Source organism: Brachyistius frenatus, unplaced genomic scaffold, assembly GCF_029030835.1.
Source record: "Brachyistius frenatus isolate BFR_SWC_R1_liver_20210118 unplaced genomic scaffold, ASM2903083v1 Contig_59, whole genome shotgun sequence".
Lineage (NCBI taxonomy): Eukaryota > Metazoa > Chordata > Actinopteri > Embiotocidae > Brachyistius > Brachyistius frenatus.
Genome location: NW_027210658.1, coordinates 1,792,022 through 1,811,583, shown reverse-complemented (window position 1 = coordinate 1,811,583; position 19,562 = coordinate 1,792,022). Strand labels below are relative to the sequence as shown.

General features: G+C 43.8%; 1 protein-coding gene across 3 annotated transcripts in view; it reads right to left on the bottom strand.

Moving 5' to 3' along the window:
• Positions 1-19,562, bottom strand: part of bach2b (BTB and CNC homology 1, basic leucine zipper transcription factor 2b) — an 88,337-nt gene that overhangs the window by 49,277 nt on the left and 19,498 nt on the right. The window contains exon 1 of one of the 3 annotated variants that reach the window (XM_069705837.1): positions 18,985-19,024. The exons of 1 other annotated variant lie outside the window; for it this stretch is intronic. Coding sequence is in view for 1 of the 2 variants with exons in the window: in XM_069705834.1 (XP_069561935.1) it covers positions 11,044-11,076 (33 nt within the window). In the remaining variant the exon portion in view is untranslated. Of the gene's footprint in view, positions 1-11,043; positions 11,128-18,984; positions 19,025-19,562 lie in introns of those variants that run through there. One more of the 3 variants, XM_069705834.1, reaches the window with a different exon arrangement.

Here is a 19,562-nt window from a genome sequence, read left to right as displayed (position 1 = left end):
GAACTTAGACTCCATTTCACTTCCCCATTCCCACAGAAGTAGAGCGGAGCACCCCCCCCCCCACCCCTCCACACACACACACACACACACACACACACACTGCATCCTGGTAAACAGGCCTGTTCACACTGTTTACATTGTTGTCCTGTTAGAACTCTTCGTTCCTGCAGTAAAATATCAATTTCATTAACCGCTGTCCTGTTGGGAGTTTTTTGTGGATTTGGATCTTCAGAGCTCCAGTTCAAGAACAAGTGTTCACCTATTAAAACCTTTGAGATTCCTTTTGGCAAACTCCTTTTATCATATGAGTGTGGTTAAATTGGTTTATGACCGTATACGTTGTGATTTATCAATGAGACAACCGTACAGGAAAAATTATGACCATCTAGAACCACCGTGTTCTCTGTTATTATGGAGGGTTCTGTAGTTGTAGGCCTCACTGTTCTCCTTAATGTTGTTAACCTGTGTTGTCCACAGTTCTTCTTCCTTTCTACAATGAAATAAGATGTGTTAAATACAGGGGAAGGCTGCAGCATACTGCAGATTCTTTACTGGTTTAATTAGTAACAGAAAAGTAAAAAAACTAATAAACAAACAAATGTTGTTTACAACCATTCTGCAAAGCTTGAAGTAAAAACCCTTAAAGGCCTCTCGTGGTTTCTGGGTGGTGACAGCATTCACATTTTCATAAGTGCACAACCGAATCCACAAACAAATCTATATTTCATGAATTGAACCTCCAAATGTTGAAATAAATAATTCACTAAATAAACAACATGTAGAGAGATTTCTCTGAACAGCCAGAGAGGGCAACACCTGCATTTACAAATGTATCTGAAGTTGATTTTGGAATTTACATTCAAACGACAACATTTTTGGTACGAGGTGTATGCATCCAGTTTATCTCGGTGAGGATGAAATGATGCATTCACTGGCCTTCTCTTTGTCTGGTTTCATCCTGAAATCAAGGACTGTGAGGACTGAACAAAATGTAGAAATGCCCTCACAGAGATGGTTTTAAAGTGAAGAATTGCCCCCCCTCCCCCCCACACACACAGTGTTTTTTTTTTCAGCCAGCTCCTCTGAGTCATAATATAAAGAAGGAAGCCAAAAATGAGTCAGAAAATGTTCCACAAGCCTAATAGTACACCTCAACGTTGCATGAATGACTCTCAGGACTGTTTGTCTCTCGACACAATAAATAACTGCAGTGACGAGACTCAACCTGTCGTCTGCTCGCAACAAAAAATGTTACGGGCCGATGCTGACGCTGCGTTATTCTGCGGTGACATACGTGGAGCGGTTTCCCTGCCCCGTCTGACCTCCTCCTCCGACGGCAGCGTCATTCATTTCGGCTAAAAACTTAAAATACAAAGCGGCAGCATTGTGTGTATGTAATACAGCACCACGCTGCAGCGAGAAATCTGACAAATACATACGTCCCCTTGTGCAGCCGCTCTTTGAAACTCTACTCCACGCCACAAATTAATTGGCTTTGCAGATGAAAGAAACGTGCATTGTTAAGCGCTAAGTGCTGAATTGAGAGGCTTAGTGGAGCTGCGTTACTTCAAAGCTCCACCAATTACGCCGGGTATCCCCGCTCCGCTGGGGGGAGGGGGGAGGAGGTGTGTGTGTGTGTGTGTGTGTGGAGGGGGGGAGGGGGACAGAGCGGAGGAGCTTTGACTCAGCTCTGTCAGTGTGTCCGTCCCAGTGACGGACTGACTGTCCTCCTTCACACTGCTCTCACCACTCACACCCTCACTGGTGACCAGCTGGACCACAGGATGATAATCAGACTGTGGAGGCTGCACTTTGTCTCTTTATGGGATGCATCTCTGAGGACTCCTGAATTCAAACTGGGCAGGACATGATCATGCAGTTAATAAACCATCTGATGAAATGGATAATAAACTGTGCGCTCAAATTTCTGTGTAAATCCACAGTATCGTCTTTGGTGGTTGTAAAGTCATGGATGCTGAAACTGAACTGCATTTGAAGGAGCGCCCTCGGTGGACCCGACTACCGGTTCTGCTCGTCAATTCTGAACTGCTCTGTGACCTCCAGCTGGATTCTACTGTGAAGCCGGGAGACGCTAAAGCCTCATTATGGGATGTTTCTGTTCACTGTCTGTACGATGAACCATTCAATATCACTGAGACGACATGATTCAATAAAGCTTTTGTAAATGAAATAGCCGACACGGCTTTTACTTTGTAACTTAAAGGGGAACACCACTTCCTGTGTCAACACCAAATGTCAGAGCAAATCATGCACTGAGAAATCATCCAATGTGAACACAATTTAGAATACAATGTGGACCAAAATGTTGCAGCAAAAAAACAGCAACGCCAGATCATGAAGGGTATTAATTTGGCTTTAACAATTCAATAACAATAATAATCAGACCATTTGGAGCTGTTTGAGTCCAATTTACTGAAATGATCAGATTTTAATCAGAATTTAATGAAAGCTTGAACTATTTAATGATAATTTGATCTAAACTTGTATTATTGAATATGAACGTTCGGTCTTGATGTTGGAAACAGCAGTTTGATCTTATAACACGTACCGCTGTTCTCGAAGACAACTCTTTAGATTAACAAATAAATGCATGTACTGTGTGGTTTTGCTTTCTTTTTTTATGCTCTTTGCTCAGTTTTTGGCTGATAAAGATGCGCAGATGTGTTTAGAAAAAGCTCACGAGCGAGCTAATATCATTTGTTATTTTTTCAAGTGCAAAGACGTGCATGTTTGTGAGCTGGCGGGTGTGAATGGTCGTCTGTCGTTCTGTGTCGGCCTTCTGATGGACCGTCTTGGTGTCCAGGAGCTCATTTACTCATTCACTGTTTTAGCACTAAATAACACTACCAAAGGAATAATACGTTTCATAAAAAATAAGGATGTCAAAATGAACATACTTACATCCTTATTTTAAACAATTTTTTTAAATTGTTTTATCCCTTATCCTTTTCTAAGTTGTATCTTTATTTTATTCCAATAGCTAATATTGAAGCTGGAGAGAAGTTTTGTTTTCTAAAACATATTTAAACAGCTGTAAAATTTGAAAAGAAAGAAAAACGATTGGACAAAAGTGAATGTGATTGTATAAGTTGCTGAAACTGAAAATGAAATTGACAAACTGACCGTGCTTATGTGATGGTATTATCCTGAAACCCAAAGTCAAAAAGATATTTGCCCATTCGCAGATGACATGATAGTTTACCCCGTTACAGACATCCTAACAAACAAAGGAAGAGACAAGATGCCTGGAGTCAAAAGAATCTCCTCCACTCAATACAACGTGTGCATCAGTTAAAAAGCAGAGACACGAGAAGCTTCATCAGTGAATCAGTAGAAGGTTGATATCACTGGGGATATTTAATCTGCTGCTCTTCCTCCTGAGGTTACAGTTTAAAGCAGCTGCAGGGCTTCAGTTTATCTAAAGAGACAAGCAGCAGAAGAGCGTCCGCCTCCGTCCATGCGGAGGAGAGGACGAGGAATCCCGTCATGTCCACCTGCTCTGCTATGCCATCCACGGTCAGGGATTTTGTGACGGTTATGTAAAAAGGCAGATCACTGCAAAGCAGATATTTTTTTAAGTAATCCAAACTAACTACCAACAGCAAGGTGATGTTATACGTCCTGTTTTTAAAGCCAAACGTTTGGGTCCTCTGACGTCTGCTGCAGGACGTATCGTCTGTGTCGGGGATAAATGTTTCCATGCAGATCCGTCATAAACCTTGTTATATTAAAAATGACTGTAATAAAAAGCACATCACATGAATTAGTATTTAGAATCTGTAGCCCTGAAAACAGATCTGTGAGGTTGTACTTGGTACAGCAGAGGTTCCAGTTAAATTCTAAAGTCAGGATGAGTAAGGAAACTCAAACATTTTGACGAGATACGGAAATATTCACTCAAACAGAAATAGCGTTGGAGGTATTCAAGTCACAATGAACATATTTTCCGGTGACGACGCACATCTGTCCCAAACTGATGTACATGTTGACATACCTCACTAAAAAGTTATGGGTGGTGTCTTCAAGACGTTTCAATCAGCCTCATGATGGCGCTAACAGAGAAATAACCTGTTATTAGGATTCTTCTTCTGGGGAACGTGAAGGATTCATGTCACCAACCTGCTGGAGGATGTTATTGTGCAATATCTTGGATGTTAACTTCTGTGAAAGGACTTGGATCAGTCTATGAGAACGTGTTGCTTCCTTTTGTTTTAAAACCAAACTCTTTTCCCAGCTGCTGTAAAACCATCAGGTGTCGGTGAAATCCAAACCTTCGACCGAGACGACCACTCAATCACCCACGCAAACCGTCCCAACGGTAAGCCCCTGATTTATTTCACAATCCAATAAAAGCGCTGGGCAGCGGAGTGCTGGAGTGGAGGGAGGGGGGGGTCCATCACTGTCAGCGACCATCCACACCATATTTACCCGCCCATCGACCGCCTCTCCTCGTCCTGATGGCAGCAGGTACAGCCTCCCTGTTGATGAGTACGTGAGGCCCAACAATGCACAGAGGCTGGCGGGACCCATCAATGGGCTCCGTTCTCCCCGGGGGAGCCGCTGTTTACTCAGCACAGGCCGCGCTGGAAAGCAGCACAATGGGCCTCTGCACCTAATATTGATGTCATACGACTCATCTCCACATTATCCCCGCTATTGATTAGTCTGATCTCAGCCTGGAGCAACAACAAACACGGCTCTTTTCCTGTCTCATCCCACCGACTCCCACACACTCCAGGAGAAACCGCTGCTTTTCTTTCATTTCCATCCCCCGTCCATCCCTGGTTTATCGACCAACGCTGCATCAATACCGCTGAGATTCTCCTCCTGAAATGTGCAATCACACGGAGTGAGTAGAAGCTTTTCGTCCCTCGCGGCTAAATTGGTTTTGCAGCACCGCGATCATTAAGAAGACACATTTTGTCGAGAAAGCAGCCCGCATCATGATTCATTCACTGTACGCAGAGTAAACCGCTCGATAACAATATCGACGCGCTACTGTACGACCAAATCTGTGTTACTTCCACTTCTGTCAGACGTGATGAAAACTTTGTTGAAGGAAATTTGTGAGGAAGAAGCTGTCACATCATCTTCCAGCTGCCAGCAGGTTTTACACTACGAGTGGAAAATGTGAATCACCAACGGTGACGCTTCAACCCCACAAACACAGCGGAAATGTAGGCTGCACCTCCTCCATCATTGTTTCCACACAGGCCAACGAACAGGGGTTTAAATATTCATAAAATCAGACCGTATCACATCCCTGAGTGCTTCTGAGGAGCGAGTGGGCCTTTAGCGAACGTGTCTGAGACTTGAAGGCAGCGTTCCACAATGCAAATACTGAATATTCATCTTTGCCAGTCTTTCATAGAATAATTACACGTTATTACAAATTTGGCTTTATTCAAAATTATACATTTCTTGTTCCATCAGGCTGTTTTCACAACACAGTGTTCACATGTAACTACTGCTGTCAAATTAATGAGATTAACAGTAAAACATTCCTGCAAAATGTTTAAAAAAAAAAAAAAAGAGTTGTATAAAAACCTTAAAACTGTATTTGGATAAATATAATTTTCACGGATGGATTCTTTCTGTGTGAAGTTCTTTCTATTTAACAATGGACTGCAGAAGATTTAAAGAAACTGTCACATTTTGTCATATACAGTTTATACTTTGCAGGTGATCCCTTAAAAAAATTATTCCATTTTGTAGAAAATTCTTAGTTACTTTTTTATGCTCTCATTCAGAAATTCAGGTTTCTTGAATTTGAAAATACTGTCTATAGAACAAGTTTAATGTTTCCATCTTAAATAATTTCTCGCTGGATGTTTGCTGGATGTGATTATGACTTTTCTTTAAGTTCCACATTGGACTTGGTTCCAAAACATCTGTGATGTCACAAGTTGCTCCAGCTCTTCCACTTCTGGACAGACACCGTTCTGACCGGAGAACACAGTCAGATAGACGTTAAAAAAAAAAAAAAAAAAAAAAAAAAAATTTTGACTTCATGACTTAATGAGAGGCTGAGATAAGAGAAGGCTGACGTCTCCGTCTCTGAGCCGAGTCCAGCTGACATGGAAACACCGGCCCGGCCGGCCCTCTACCTGCCGTCTCGTCCGTGTTGCCTTTCAGCCTTGCCGGGCCGCGGTCTCACCGTGGCTCGGCCCGTCTCGGGTTTCGCGTGAAACAAGGTGTAGTGGGAGGATAATTGGACCTGCAGCTAAAAATACACCCGCCGTGTGTCCAGCTTCACACATGTGCCGAGGGAAACCCACGGAGGTTCACGACTGATGGAAAAAAAAACTAATTCGAGACATCTCTGAACCCCCGAAGAGGAGCTGCTGCGCTGACGGAGGTTTCTTTCAGACGATGCCGTTATTTGAGGGGTTTGACGTGTGAACTGGCAGGATGTGATCCAGCAGATGTACTCCACAAACACAGTGTTGGGCTTGTCTACTCAAGCACACACCTGGTTAATTATTCACAGCCCAGAGGGTCTGCAGTCTAGCAGGGTAGCTGCATGCGTAAGAACCTGTCTTTCCTGATTTTATCTCTCTAGATTTCGTTATTCTGGGCACAGAGTCAACGGCGAGCGCGTCATCCGAATTTTTCTGGTTTCTAGGAAGGGAGGGGAGGAAAGGGGTCACAGAGCAGTTAAACCGACACGCCGAGCTGAAGGCTGAGCTCAGGCTGGGCGGGGGAGCGGCGGGGTAAAGGCCGGCCTGCGAGGCTCGCTGGAAACAGATGTCAAACAGGAACTGGTGTGTTTAACGTCTCCTCTGCAACGAGCTTCCTGGAGACCTGCAAACTGCTGCCTCATACTTCACCTCGGTCCGCCGCTGACCTACTTTCTGCGGGCATGTGGAGTGTCAAAACAAAAGGCCCACTCGCGCACCGGTCCAGTTGGAAGGACGGTTTTTGGAGGATGTCTCGGGGGGGGGGCGCGACGTCTGTCCGTTCAAGCTACTGCGTACCCGCCGGCAAAAACACAGGCCGGGTTCAAATCTCATTTAAGGGACGTCTGGTTAAAATACTGTGCGGCCGCAGAAAGCAGAAATATATCAGAAGTACAGCGGTTAAAGTGCACGACAGACTGTCGGTGCAAAGGAGACATGGAGAAAAGTTCAAGATTTTTATGGGTCAGTAAAAAAATCTCAGAAAGGAGAAGTTGTTGTTGTTAAGATGAACCAAATTGACTCCTGATCAAATGCATTTTCAGACATATGAGGCTTATTGTGCTGATGATGCCATCGGCTTCTCCACTGTACAAACTGCTGTTCATGACCAGGTGTAAAATATGTTTTAAAAGATAAAGTGTGTGAATGATTCCAGCAAAGCTCATGGTGAATACCACGCTTAAATTAAGACAAAAATAATCGAACTGAGCTTGTTTCTCATTTAAAAACAGAAAACTATCATTTTATATCATTAAACATACCGTCTACATTAATGTGAAATATGTAGATATCCTTCCTGTATTCTCGGGAAGCCGTCAGCCATCACACGCTGCCCACCACTATGACAGTATCATAGTAACCACTGGCGGGTCATGAAAAATACTTCATTATACGTGTCTCCCATTATAAAGCCTCACAATCTACACTGAACACTTTAAAGTTTAGTTTTTAATTATTACTGTGAACTTTTTAATTAATGTGCTGTTTTCATGATGGTTGGAGTTAATCATCTTCATTGTTCTTGTGAACATGAAATATGTGCAGCTCTCTCTTGTAACAGAGATTGTGATGTGAGCGAATGACACTTCCTGAACAAATGAAGCCTAATTATCTAACTATACTACACTATTTGATACAGATAATAATAAAGACATTGGGTGAAAGTTTTAATGTAGAAACAGGAACATGATGGAGGCTGTTGTGTGTTATCACATGATGAGTCTCAGAGGTGGACACCTGACAAACTATGATGAAGACGATACTGTGCCTCACACACTTTCTACAGGCTAATCTCTGTGTACATCACTATTAAGGCCCATTTGAAGGAGATTAAATCACACCATATTTTACTGATGTTTTGAGTTTTAAAACCTTTTTTTCTGTTTTACAGTGTAATTCCATTAGCTAATAAAAACACAGAACCAGCTGAGCCCGACAGTATGATTAAATATAAAGGTGAATTAATTTACAAAAAAAAAAAGATATGTTCTGTCAAACGTGTAATCAGACGGTTTGAATGAAAGCCAGATCCATGTATCAGAGAACAGGGCCGAGGTCCGCTGAAACTCCCTCCGTGTCCTCATCTGTCCGTCAGCTGGTGGTTCTGACTGATAAGCTGCCTTCAGGTGAGCTGTCACAGCCGGACAGACTGAAACCCAGTGACACACACAGACCGCATCAAACTAACAACTCCATTTTCATCCGTCACCGTTTTCTACCGTCTACTAACAACCGACAGTAATGATGCAACCACAGTGCAAACATTTATTCAGCAAGTGATGCCTCTCTGCATTACCACACACAGACAGCAGCGTCTTTTCAGCACAAGGCCGTTCCTATCTGAACAGACAGACACCTGCACAATATCCTGTTAGACTGACAGCCGTCTCACCACAGCAACACTTAAAACTAAATGATGTTTTACAGAAGGTAGAAAGTCTGTATTTGTCCAATCAGAGAGCGGTATGAGCAGGCTGTGACCAAACGGCCATATGGGATGAGAAGGAGTTGAAATGTATCTGAAATGTAATGTATATGAAAGGAATCTGTTACTTCTTGCTAACAAACAAACAAACATAATCTCCTCATGCAGCACATGTAAGTGCACAGAAACAGTGATGTAACGTCTCAGCTGGTGACAAAGAGTCCAGCAGCCGGATGATGGTGATAAAGTGAAAGAGGAATAACGCTGTGCTGAACACGTCCTCGCTGGAACAGCTGGTTCTTTATCACTGCTTATTCTATGTTCTTCTGTTTTAAAGAAAGTGATTTTAGCCTTCAATACATAACTGGTCCTTCTTCATGAAAAGCTCCAGCAGCTGTCAGCCCGCTGACATTTACCAGCAGCAGCCATTGACATGCAGCGAGTATCACTGACGGGACGAGATAAGAGCAGACAAAGAGTTCACACAGTCACGGATTATTGTTCCCTCATCAGATCAGCGGTCAAAGAGACGGACGGAGATGGCCACGAATCATTACACCTCTCGGGACGCTCGGCCATGGACCCAGTGTGGTGACGACACAGCTCACTGACACTCTGGCCTTTGGGCTGTTTAACCTGCCAGTTGTCAAATACCGTAGAGTGACTGCATGGGTTGTAAATATAGAAGAAATGGTTACCATTTAAATCAATAATTACCACAACAAACACTATTTTTTTCATGAGGTAGAAAAAAAGACTTGAGTGTTAAAAATAACAAAACATTAGGTGTCTCTTATTTAATTTAGAACCCCGTTTCAACACAAGTTAGGACACTGTAAAATGTAAATAAAAATGAAAACCAATATTGGATGGTGGTGATCTTTGGGCCCTCAGGCAGCACTGCATTAAAAACAGACTATTCTGGAGTGGAAATCACTGCATGGGCTCAGGAACACTTCTGAAAACCATCGTCTGTGAACACAGTTCATCCACAAATGCAGGTTAAAACTCTGTTGAAACATTTTGCTGGATAATTATACAGGATAAATGGATAAAGAGGGTGATGATGAGCCTTTTGATAAGATGGTGCTGACTTCAGACAGTTGGGAATGTTTTTAGGACCGAGTAAGACGCCACTGTAAAAAAAAAAAGTGAGAGCCAAAGTCCAGATGTTACCTCGAAGCTAGCTGCTGCTCCTCCAGCTTCTAGCCTCTGTGACTGAAGTCTCTCATTACGCCTTTCTTTCATCTTCCTTTCTGAAAAGGGAAGTGAAAGAAGGTTTTACAACTCCACGCTGAAGGAGAAATGAGTTTTAACTACTATCTCAAAAACTCTTTAAGACGTCAACATGAAGTTCTATTAGAGTAGCAGGATGCACGTCATACGTCATCCTACATCATTTATTGTTTGTTCACCTGTCAGATCTGTTTTGTTTCCACCTAAAAATATACTTAACTTCAGTCGGTAACATTTCTAAAACAGACTGAACCTGTTCTAACAATTAAACCCAAGACTTCTGCAAGTCAAACTGCTGCAACACAAATGAAACCCAGCGGTGTTGTGGTGTCTTCGTACTGCAGGTGGGTTTACTGTGGCTTCAGCCCAAACCATTGTGCTAGCTTGGGAGGAGGCGGAGCTTAAACTGCTAAAGTCACAGTAAATGCCACAAATTACACGGCATACTACATCATGACCAGATGTTGGTGTTCAGGTCATTATATGCACAGAGGTGGAGTCGACACACCAGCACCAGGGATTTCTGTTCTTGTGAACGCAATAGCTCAAGAAGGCCTTGAGGGAATTTCTTCACACTTGAGCAAAAACATTCACTTAATACAAAGTATAAACTGAAAAGGTTTTGGCGGTCATGGGTCAAAGGTCAAGGGTCAAGGTGATGACGGACGGACGGTGATGATGGCAGGTCTATGTGTTGAATGAACGTGAATTAAACAGCATCTAAAGCTCTTATTTTGACAGCTGATGTAGTCGTTGTTTCTATATTCCAGTCACAGATGGTCTGTTCTGGAAACATACGCAGCTTTTAGGAGCTTTTAGGAACTTTGAGCCTCATGTTTCTCTAAGTTCAATAAATAAATAAAAAAAGATGAGAACTAAAATATTTCTATGATGAAATAATGAAAAAAAAATCACAATTTACTTACTCAACTTGCAATTTTTTTCTAATTCCTGCAAATTTTCTGAAAAAAAAAAAAAAAAAAAAATCCCTTAAAACTCCACAAATTCCATCGACACTTTTGAGAAAATCCACTGCAAAAATCAACCAATTTTGATCGCAACAATCACAAAAAAAAAAAACTCCTGGAGGGACTGAATATTAAAACATTCCAAAGGTCCACACAGGCTTTCCAGGGAGATGAAGGTGTGTTCACCGTCCTCACTACAACCACTCGGCCTCACCTGCACGTCTACGTGGAGATGTGACGCTGCCATATGGAGCTGAGTGGAGGGAACAGATCAGGTGGAAGACGTGTAGTACTGTGTGCGCTCCACACACTGTAGCCTGACACACACATTCTCACTGACATTTGTTTTATTACTCATCATGACCTCAACACTTACAGCTCGAGGCAGAGAGGCCGGGTGACGGGGGTCATGTGGGGGAGGGAGTGAGCGAAGGCGGCGTCCAATGAGGAGCCAGAGAGCGGAGTGCCTGTCAATGAGGAGGTGAAGAGGAGGGGCAGGAAAAGCAGGCGCACTGGGGTCGGTTAAAGAACAAAACAGAGAGGAAAGTGGGCGGGCCGGAGCGGCCGGGGTGGAAGTGGCTGACTCAGGCCGGGTTCACCGAGTTCAGCTAGTAAATAAGTGACTGACTCCTCCGAGTGCATTCCAAGGCTCCACCTCACCCTCCCGCCCTGCGTCTTCTCCGGGGGATTCCTGGGGTTTCTGGGGCTGCTCTTCACTCACTGTGTCAACATTTCCAGACCAGGCTGCCAGCGGCGGAGCACGGGCGGGGTGGGGTGGGGTGGGGTGGGCTGGGGCAGCTGCTGCGTGGCTCATTCACTTTCAGCTTGTTTGCTGCAGATGAAGAAGCGGGAAGGTCCGCGTATCGCCCGCCCCTCGTCCCCCTCACAAAAACATCCCCAGGGCTCCCATCAGGTCCTCCAGAAACTTCACACGGTGTCGCTGCACATTCGCACAGAAATATCTCTCGCAGCCAAACATGGCTGGAAGTTGTATATGCAGATTAATACACCCCTGAAGCAATGCAGAATCGGGCCGAAGCACCATCTGCCTCAGCTTTTGCTAATCACCTCAGCCAGATGGGCGAGCAGATCTTTAGAAAGCCTGTTTCTCTGCATAAAAAAAAAAAAAAATGTGTCATACTGGGCTGGAAGGCACAAATCGGTTTGTTTTATCCAAAAAAAGAAAAGACATTGTGTTACAGTCGCTGCCTCTGAGCCGTCTCTGATGACAGAGAAACAAGAGTGCTGAGCATTTCAAGGTTTGAGAATCTACATTACCAACAAAATACCACAGGGAGATGTGTGGAGAGGGCAAGAAGTAATATCGGCTCTTGGAAATTCAATGGACATCTGAATCAGCGGCAGTAAAAGTCGAGTCTCAGCACATCTGCTCCATATGAAGTCTTCATCTTATTTAAGTTTTTGCCACATCAGGAGAAACGCTGTGGTTATTTGGCTTTGCAGTGCAAATCACGTCACTTCTCCGATGAAAGTGCAAATTGAATTTCTGAACTGCTACAGCGGGACGTAGTCCATGAAATTAATCTTTCTAATTAGATTTATTGTGTATGAGAGTAGAGTGAGAGTTCAGAGGAACTTCACCGTCGGTAGGTCTGTTTATTTGAGGTTTCGGACCTCATCCGAAGGCAGCTCGGCTGTTTTTTAACCTCCCTGCGTGGAGATGTAGGACGAACATTCCTGAGCCGAGGCCTGAAATCCTGAGAGCGGCTCCCAAAGCAAACCGGCTCGGAGACAATGCTGAGAGGTTGAAGGTGAGGAGAGTGGGGCCTTTGCAGCTACTAATATATTCCAAGAAGATTACCAAAGTGCTCTGCCGCCAATTGCCCCACATAATGGTTTCCATGGTGACGAGTCCTCAGAGCCGGGCCTGTGGTACAGGAATGAACCGGCAGAACAATGACCCATGTTACGGAACATGTTTCAGCTGGCTCCTCTGTTTTATTCTGTGTCAGAAGGTAAGTAAACTTCAATCTACAGAAAATAAAATTTGCTGTTTTATGTTCCCATTATTCCCATGGCAACAGCCCAAAAATTCCAGCGACATCCTTTCAGCCGATGGTCTTGACAATGCACTTGGAATTTGCATGCATCGATAGTTTGGATGAAAACAACATCCTGGACAGAGTCCACAGGTCTGGAGAGCCACGTCCTTTTGGACATTTTACATTATTGATTTCATTTTTCACAGTCAATTAATCTTAAACTCAACGATCCGCAACACAGTTCAACAGAAAAGTAAATAATCCCATTTTCTTTTACACACTTTGAGTCTGCGGGCCAAACAACACGGGCGTGCTGTGAGTTGCAGAGCTCTAGCACCGGCGCCGCCCACCAGGCCTTGTTTGGTTGGAGGCTCCGGGAACAGTGCTGACAGCCGGGGGTGACATCCCCGTCACAGACACCCGGTCACAGGATTCAACAGCTATGCAACACAACATCAAATACTGGGAGACCGGTTTACTCCACACGGTTCATACAACTTGTGAGAACAGTTGTGTAATGATTTTTTTTTTTTTTTTTTAAATAACCCCTGGTGATAACAATGTTTTCAGAATTATGTGTGAAGAGAAAGCTTGTGGGGCTGTAGAGTGGAAATAACATGAATGTTAAGAAAACTACAAAAATGACAAAATATTGTAATGTATGTCATTGAAAAGTTGGCAAAAGGCCAACAGTTGTCCTGGTCTCCATTTTTCTTCATTATAAAAAGAGCACATTTAAAAAAAAATGCAGCATTCCTCCTGAAACATGATGAAATCAAAAGCAATTTTCTCTTATAAACCTGCAGCCTTTGGTATGTCATGAAGTAAAGCAAAGAAAGCGTGAAATTTTTTTTAAATAATTTCATCTTCTAAAAATATTTTGCATTAAAGATTTGTTGTTACCCCCAGAAAAATTATAAATAATTGAATAAAAGTAAGATTTCAAAACAACTGTTTTCTCTAATTTATTCTCCCACACGTGCTCAGTGTTGTAATCAGTCATCCAGCCTGTTCAAATCACTGCTGTTTGGTATCATTGCGGTCACCGCACTGAATTGCCAAGCAACTCCTTGTTCCCGTGACGACAGCTGCAGATATCAGGAACCGGTTGAAGGTCCGCAGGACTCGGTTCAATCTGTGCAGCTCAATGAAATCTGAAGACTATCTAGGAACTCTGCAGCCAAACGTGCTGCCCGGTGTCACAAAGCTCCGTCTCAGTCTCAGGTCCTCCAACGAGATCAGAACCAAACACACAGCTGAAAGCAGCCAGAACGGATCAGAACCAAACATTGGACTGTTCTGAAGAGTCCTTCTGTGAATCCGGATCTGAATCCTTTCAGACATCTAAAGAGCTGAAACACACAGTCTGGAACAAACTAACCTGCTGACAGGTGCAATTCTACCAAATTCAAAAGCAAAGTCAGATATTTATTTGATGTTGAATAAACAATCGTGGAGGCTGATTACTTTTGTCAGCTTCAAAACATTTTGGGGAAAACAAAATGTTTTCTCTTCTGGATTCATCCACAACTGTGTCGTTGTTTGTTCGCTGAGATGTGACGACAGTTTGACAAATCACATCCTGAGAGTTCAGCGCTCAAATTTAGCATCTTTAACTTTACAAAAGTTGCAGTAAAATGTTGCTGTTTTAAATGCTGGATTGGCGTTTGGTCATATTATTATGTTATTATTATTATATTTTACAATAACACTGTTGACTGTGTTTCTTGGTTGCTTGTATATTATATATATAGATATATATATACTGTACTGTATGTGTATATATATACATGTATATATTTTGACTGTTTATTGGTTTGTTGTATATAATATATATAGATATATAATGTACTGTATATATAGTGTATATACTGTGCATTTTATATTTTATATTTATATTTTTTACTGCTATTTACTGCTATTTTATTTTATTGCTTTTCTATTCTATTATTCTATTCTATTATTTTATTCTATTGTTTCTATTATTGCTTCTGTATGTATGCTGCTGGGGCGAAAAAATTTCCCCTCGGGGATTAATAAAGTATATACCTACCTACCTACCTACCATATTATGGAAAGCTTATATCTGTTGTTTTGGCTGCTTAACCACCCTAACCCATAATAGTAATCATTCTAATAATCAGTGATTTGTTTATGCAACTTATAAGGTGGAAAATTTACATTTCTACTCAGGATTTAGACTTCAGACTGACTTGCTCGGAACAAATCTGCCTTCAGAAAGTTAAGATGACCCCCCCCCCCAATCAAAAGCCTGGCTCTCCTGTATTGGTTTGCTTGGACGCCATCAGCTGGTAAACATGCCGTTTCACAGGTGAAGCCTGTTTGCAGCTTTAAAGATCACTGAGAGGACAGCAGACTTTTGATTGTTTTCATTTAGACATACTGACGTTTTTCTCTATAAATCCTCACACGAAGCATCTTCTCCCATCACCGCATGGACGTACGGGACAAAGAAGAGTATAGTTCACCGAGACAACAGTCCCACATGCACAGATGGAGGATCTACAGACTCTTGACAGCTCTAATGGGAAAGAGAGGATGGCCTATAATGCAGTCTAAACAACACTTGTGCAGGGCTCATTAAAGCTGCCCCGTGTGCTCCGTCATTAACTCTCTTCTTGTGTGACCTTCACTGCTCAAGGTGGGCTGGAATGGGCTGCAGAGTTGTTTTCCACACTCTGCACACCGAGCTGATTTATGTCCTGGGAGTGAGTTGCAGCTTTTTATAGGCTATAAAGATTATTAACCCGCTGAATGTCCTCTAAACAGTTTCAATCCTCGACAGAAAATATCTGACAAGTAAAAAAAACAAAACAACAAAGCGTGTTCCTTGAGAAAGAGGACGCTGATGTAAAACAACAATAATGTTGGACATCAGTGTTACTGGCCACCAGCCATGAATCCAACCCTGAACCTGATAGTAGCATCCAGATACAGACCCGACTCTTAAATTAGCTTAGACTCAATAATTGATGGCAGACAGGCATGCTTTCCCTCTCTGTGTTCGGTTGCACAACAACACGGAGCTCCTCTTTACTGAATCTGAGACACACTGGTGCTTTGGGTTATTGTCATGACAATGCCAACATACATGTTTAGTGGGTAATATTTATCATTGCTACTACTCTTTGTTTCGCAAGTTATTGAGATAAAATATCACCAAATACAAAGTACAGCCGAGGCTGATGAGAAGGTTGTCGGTTTGTAGGTATTTGGTATTAAACATGGAATCTTTGACCTGATGATTCCGCTTCATTGAAGTCAGAGGGTCACCGAACGATTAGAAAACACCCTGAAGGACAATGCATGAAAATCAGATTCCACAACGAGCCGTTCAATAGTTGTAGAAACATTTCAGTTTAAAAACTCACAGAAAGTCTCGACCATGAAAGTCCATCCAAAGGTTTGTGGTACGTTTCAGCCTGGAGCAATGCAGTGGACAAAATATTTCATATTTCTTTTCTGAGAGAACTGCTGCCGGCGTGGCTAGAACCAAACAGAACCAATTTGTCAATTGATAGAAAAAACTATTTGGATAATTAATTAACTGTCATTTATTGGGCAAAACTTAAAAAAACAAACAGGTACCAGCTTCTAAAATATGAAGATTTGCTGCTTTTAGCTGTTTTATGGTCATAAATTGTTGGTTTTGATGATTTTGGGACTTTTTATAGATCAAATTATTTACTAATTAGTTTAAAAGATAATCCGTGGATTAATTTATTATGAAATAATATAATTAGTTGCAGCCTAATAATTATGTAAGCGGTTCAGATCTTTCCTTCTCTGAACATTGGGATGCCCAGATGTGTTCTTTGAGGTGTGAAGATCCAGCAGACTCCTCTGAGCTGCACAACCACCTGAAGGCAGCTCCTCATACTGTATCGCTGCACTGCTAAATACCAGACTGACATGCCAAATCAAGACCTCCCTGCAGGGCAACCAACTCCAAACATGCATCTGTCAGAGCATCCAGCTGCATGAAGACGGCAGGAGGAGAAGGAGAGGCGGTGGGAACGCTCTCCGGTGGGATCATGCAGATTAAAGGTGAAGTCGGACTCTCCAACTTGACTCTTTTCTCTGTTTTTATTGGTCTGTGGTGGGTTTGTCTCCCCCCCCCCCCAATCTCTCCCCCCCACACTGGCAGGGCCGGCCATGTATTAAAATAAATCTGTGCACAAGTCCCACCCCGACACGCTCGCTAGACATTACCTTATACAAGGCGAGCAGCAGCGTGCTGTCTGCAGGCCACCGAGCAGATTTTAGCTTCCCCCCTACCCCCCACCCCGCCTTGCTTCATTTACCCCCTCACACCTCTAGCCCCCGTCTCTCCGTGTTTCTGTGGACATGATCTCACATGACTCAACAAAACCCTGAGCCTGGAGGAGGACGGGCTGTCCGGACCTTCCTTCCCAAGAGGGGAGGAGAGACCGGACCTGGAGCGCTGCCCTCGGCCCGTCAGGCCTCATGGTCTCTGGCTAAAAACTAAAGCAAAGAGGGGCCCACGAGAGGCGGCTGAATGAACTCGGTGGTGGTGGTGGTGGTGATGGTGCTCCTGCTCCTCCTCCTCCTCCTCGCCACATCGTGCAGCGTCTCTCCGCGTCCTTGAAAGAAACCAGGATGGTGAGAGCGCTGCGTTCCACAACAAAACATCCCGTCTTCCATGTGAGGCGGGGGGAGAGTCAGAGAAGGAGTACAGCTAATGCAAGATGAGTCAAGTGAGTGGGAATTCCTGCACTTCACCCCCTCCCCCCCTCCACGTCCCTCGTGCCCCCCCCCCCCCTCACACACACACACACACCCTCTCCCCGCCCCGTTCATAGCAGCAAAAACTCTGAGTGAAACAGGGCGGCAGCAGCCTGGAGAGGAGGATCATTCCACAACCCAAACAAACCCAGCAGCAGAGGAGAGTTACGTCCTGATTGCTCTCCGGACCTCTGAACTCAGCACAGCGCCGCTCACATGGTTCGGAAACTTTTAGTTTTTCATCCCTGAACACTTTGGCTGCTGTGTGTCCGTTTTCATTCTCCTGATTTTTGAGCCGATAGTAAATCCGTGTTCACAAAAGATTATGGAAGTTGAATCTGTTGGAAGTTACTGCTTGTGTGTCCAAAGTTGTCTTTGTTAGAAAAAGAAAAAAAAAAAAAAATCTAAATATTGAGATTAAAGTCAAAATACAACTTCAGTGTTTGCTGACGCAGATTACAGAGCACATTTCACTCCGGGACTCACAGAGCGACCGCCAGGTGTGCAGATGAGGAAGTGAGAGGGGTTCCTGTGTTGACGTCCCGACGTTACACCGTGAACGTCCTGAAGCTGAGAGACTCTCCGACTGAAGGTCTTTGGGCCAACTCGTCGTTTGCCGCTCATCGCACCTTCGTTTGGAGACGGTCAGAAAAAATACATTTAGTGTCTCCCAGAGTACACACACAGCGGCGTGGTTCGGTAGAAGAGCCGCTCCTTGTTTGGGTTAAAGTGACGTAACTTACTTTATGTTCAATACGTGACGTAACTTAAGTAACGGATTGACGTTACTTTGAAGAAATCCATTGAACACTTTCCTGGACGGATCTCACCACCGCAGTCACACGACCTCTTTTATCCATCGGTGACGTCGTGGCACCAGTGGCGGAGTGAATCATTTGCACGTCTTCATCATGTCGCTCTGGGAATGAGAACGGTGCTCTGATGACCGTGAAACTACAAATCCTGTCGATTTGAAATGAGCTGATGGTCCCATAAACGCACAGACTATCAATTGTAGAGTGGCCGCGGTGCGAGGCGCCTTTAAATCTTCGCTAACCATTGACCTTATGTGAAGTCATACGAGGACCGCAAAGGAGCTCCGCGCTCCATCTGGATCCAATCAGAGACCAAGAACGCACATTCAGGAAAAAGAGTTTAGTAGCAGCCGAGGCTGACGCACACTTTTACACACAGCACGTCTTCAACCTGCAGCAGGTCAGAGACCACACACACACTCACACACACACACACACACACACACACACACACACACACACACACACACACACACACACACACACACACACACACACACACACACACACACACACACACACACACACAGCAGAGGGGAGATCAGCTGTCAGGGAGCGGTTCCACCTCACCTCTCCTCTGACGCTACCCGAGAGTGTCCTGAAATATCCTCCACGCCGAACAAAGGAACTAAATGGCAAAGAGGTGAAACGTGATCCAGCGGAGTTAAAAATAGACGCAGTGCTGACAGCGTTTCGTGACCTCTGCACCGCGTCTCTTCATTTACACGAACACTTATCTCAGGGCTGAAAAACAAATGAGAAAAGTTTTTTTTTTTCATCACAGCAGTGAGCCTGACGTCCACGAAGGAGTTGATGTGGCCCGGGAACTTGAGAACGGGGAGAATCAAACGTTCTCACGCATGTCAGAGCACACGGTGTCCTGTTTTGGGATTGAATGGGTGTCATGGTATGTGAAGCATAAATGATCTGCCTGAGAAGACAAGAGACGTCCACTTTTTCAAAGGGAGGATATTTCTTTTGTTTTAAATGTCGCTGCACACGGCATACTACACGAGGATCATCAAAACATGACATCACTCCGGAGGAATCCATGAGAGGAGCGCCGGAGCTTTTCCAATCGCGGTTTGCTGCACATCAATCAAAGCTCAGCTAGAAAAAAAGGAAAGGAAGGAATTAAGGAGAGAGAG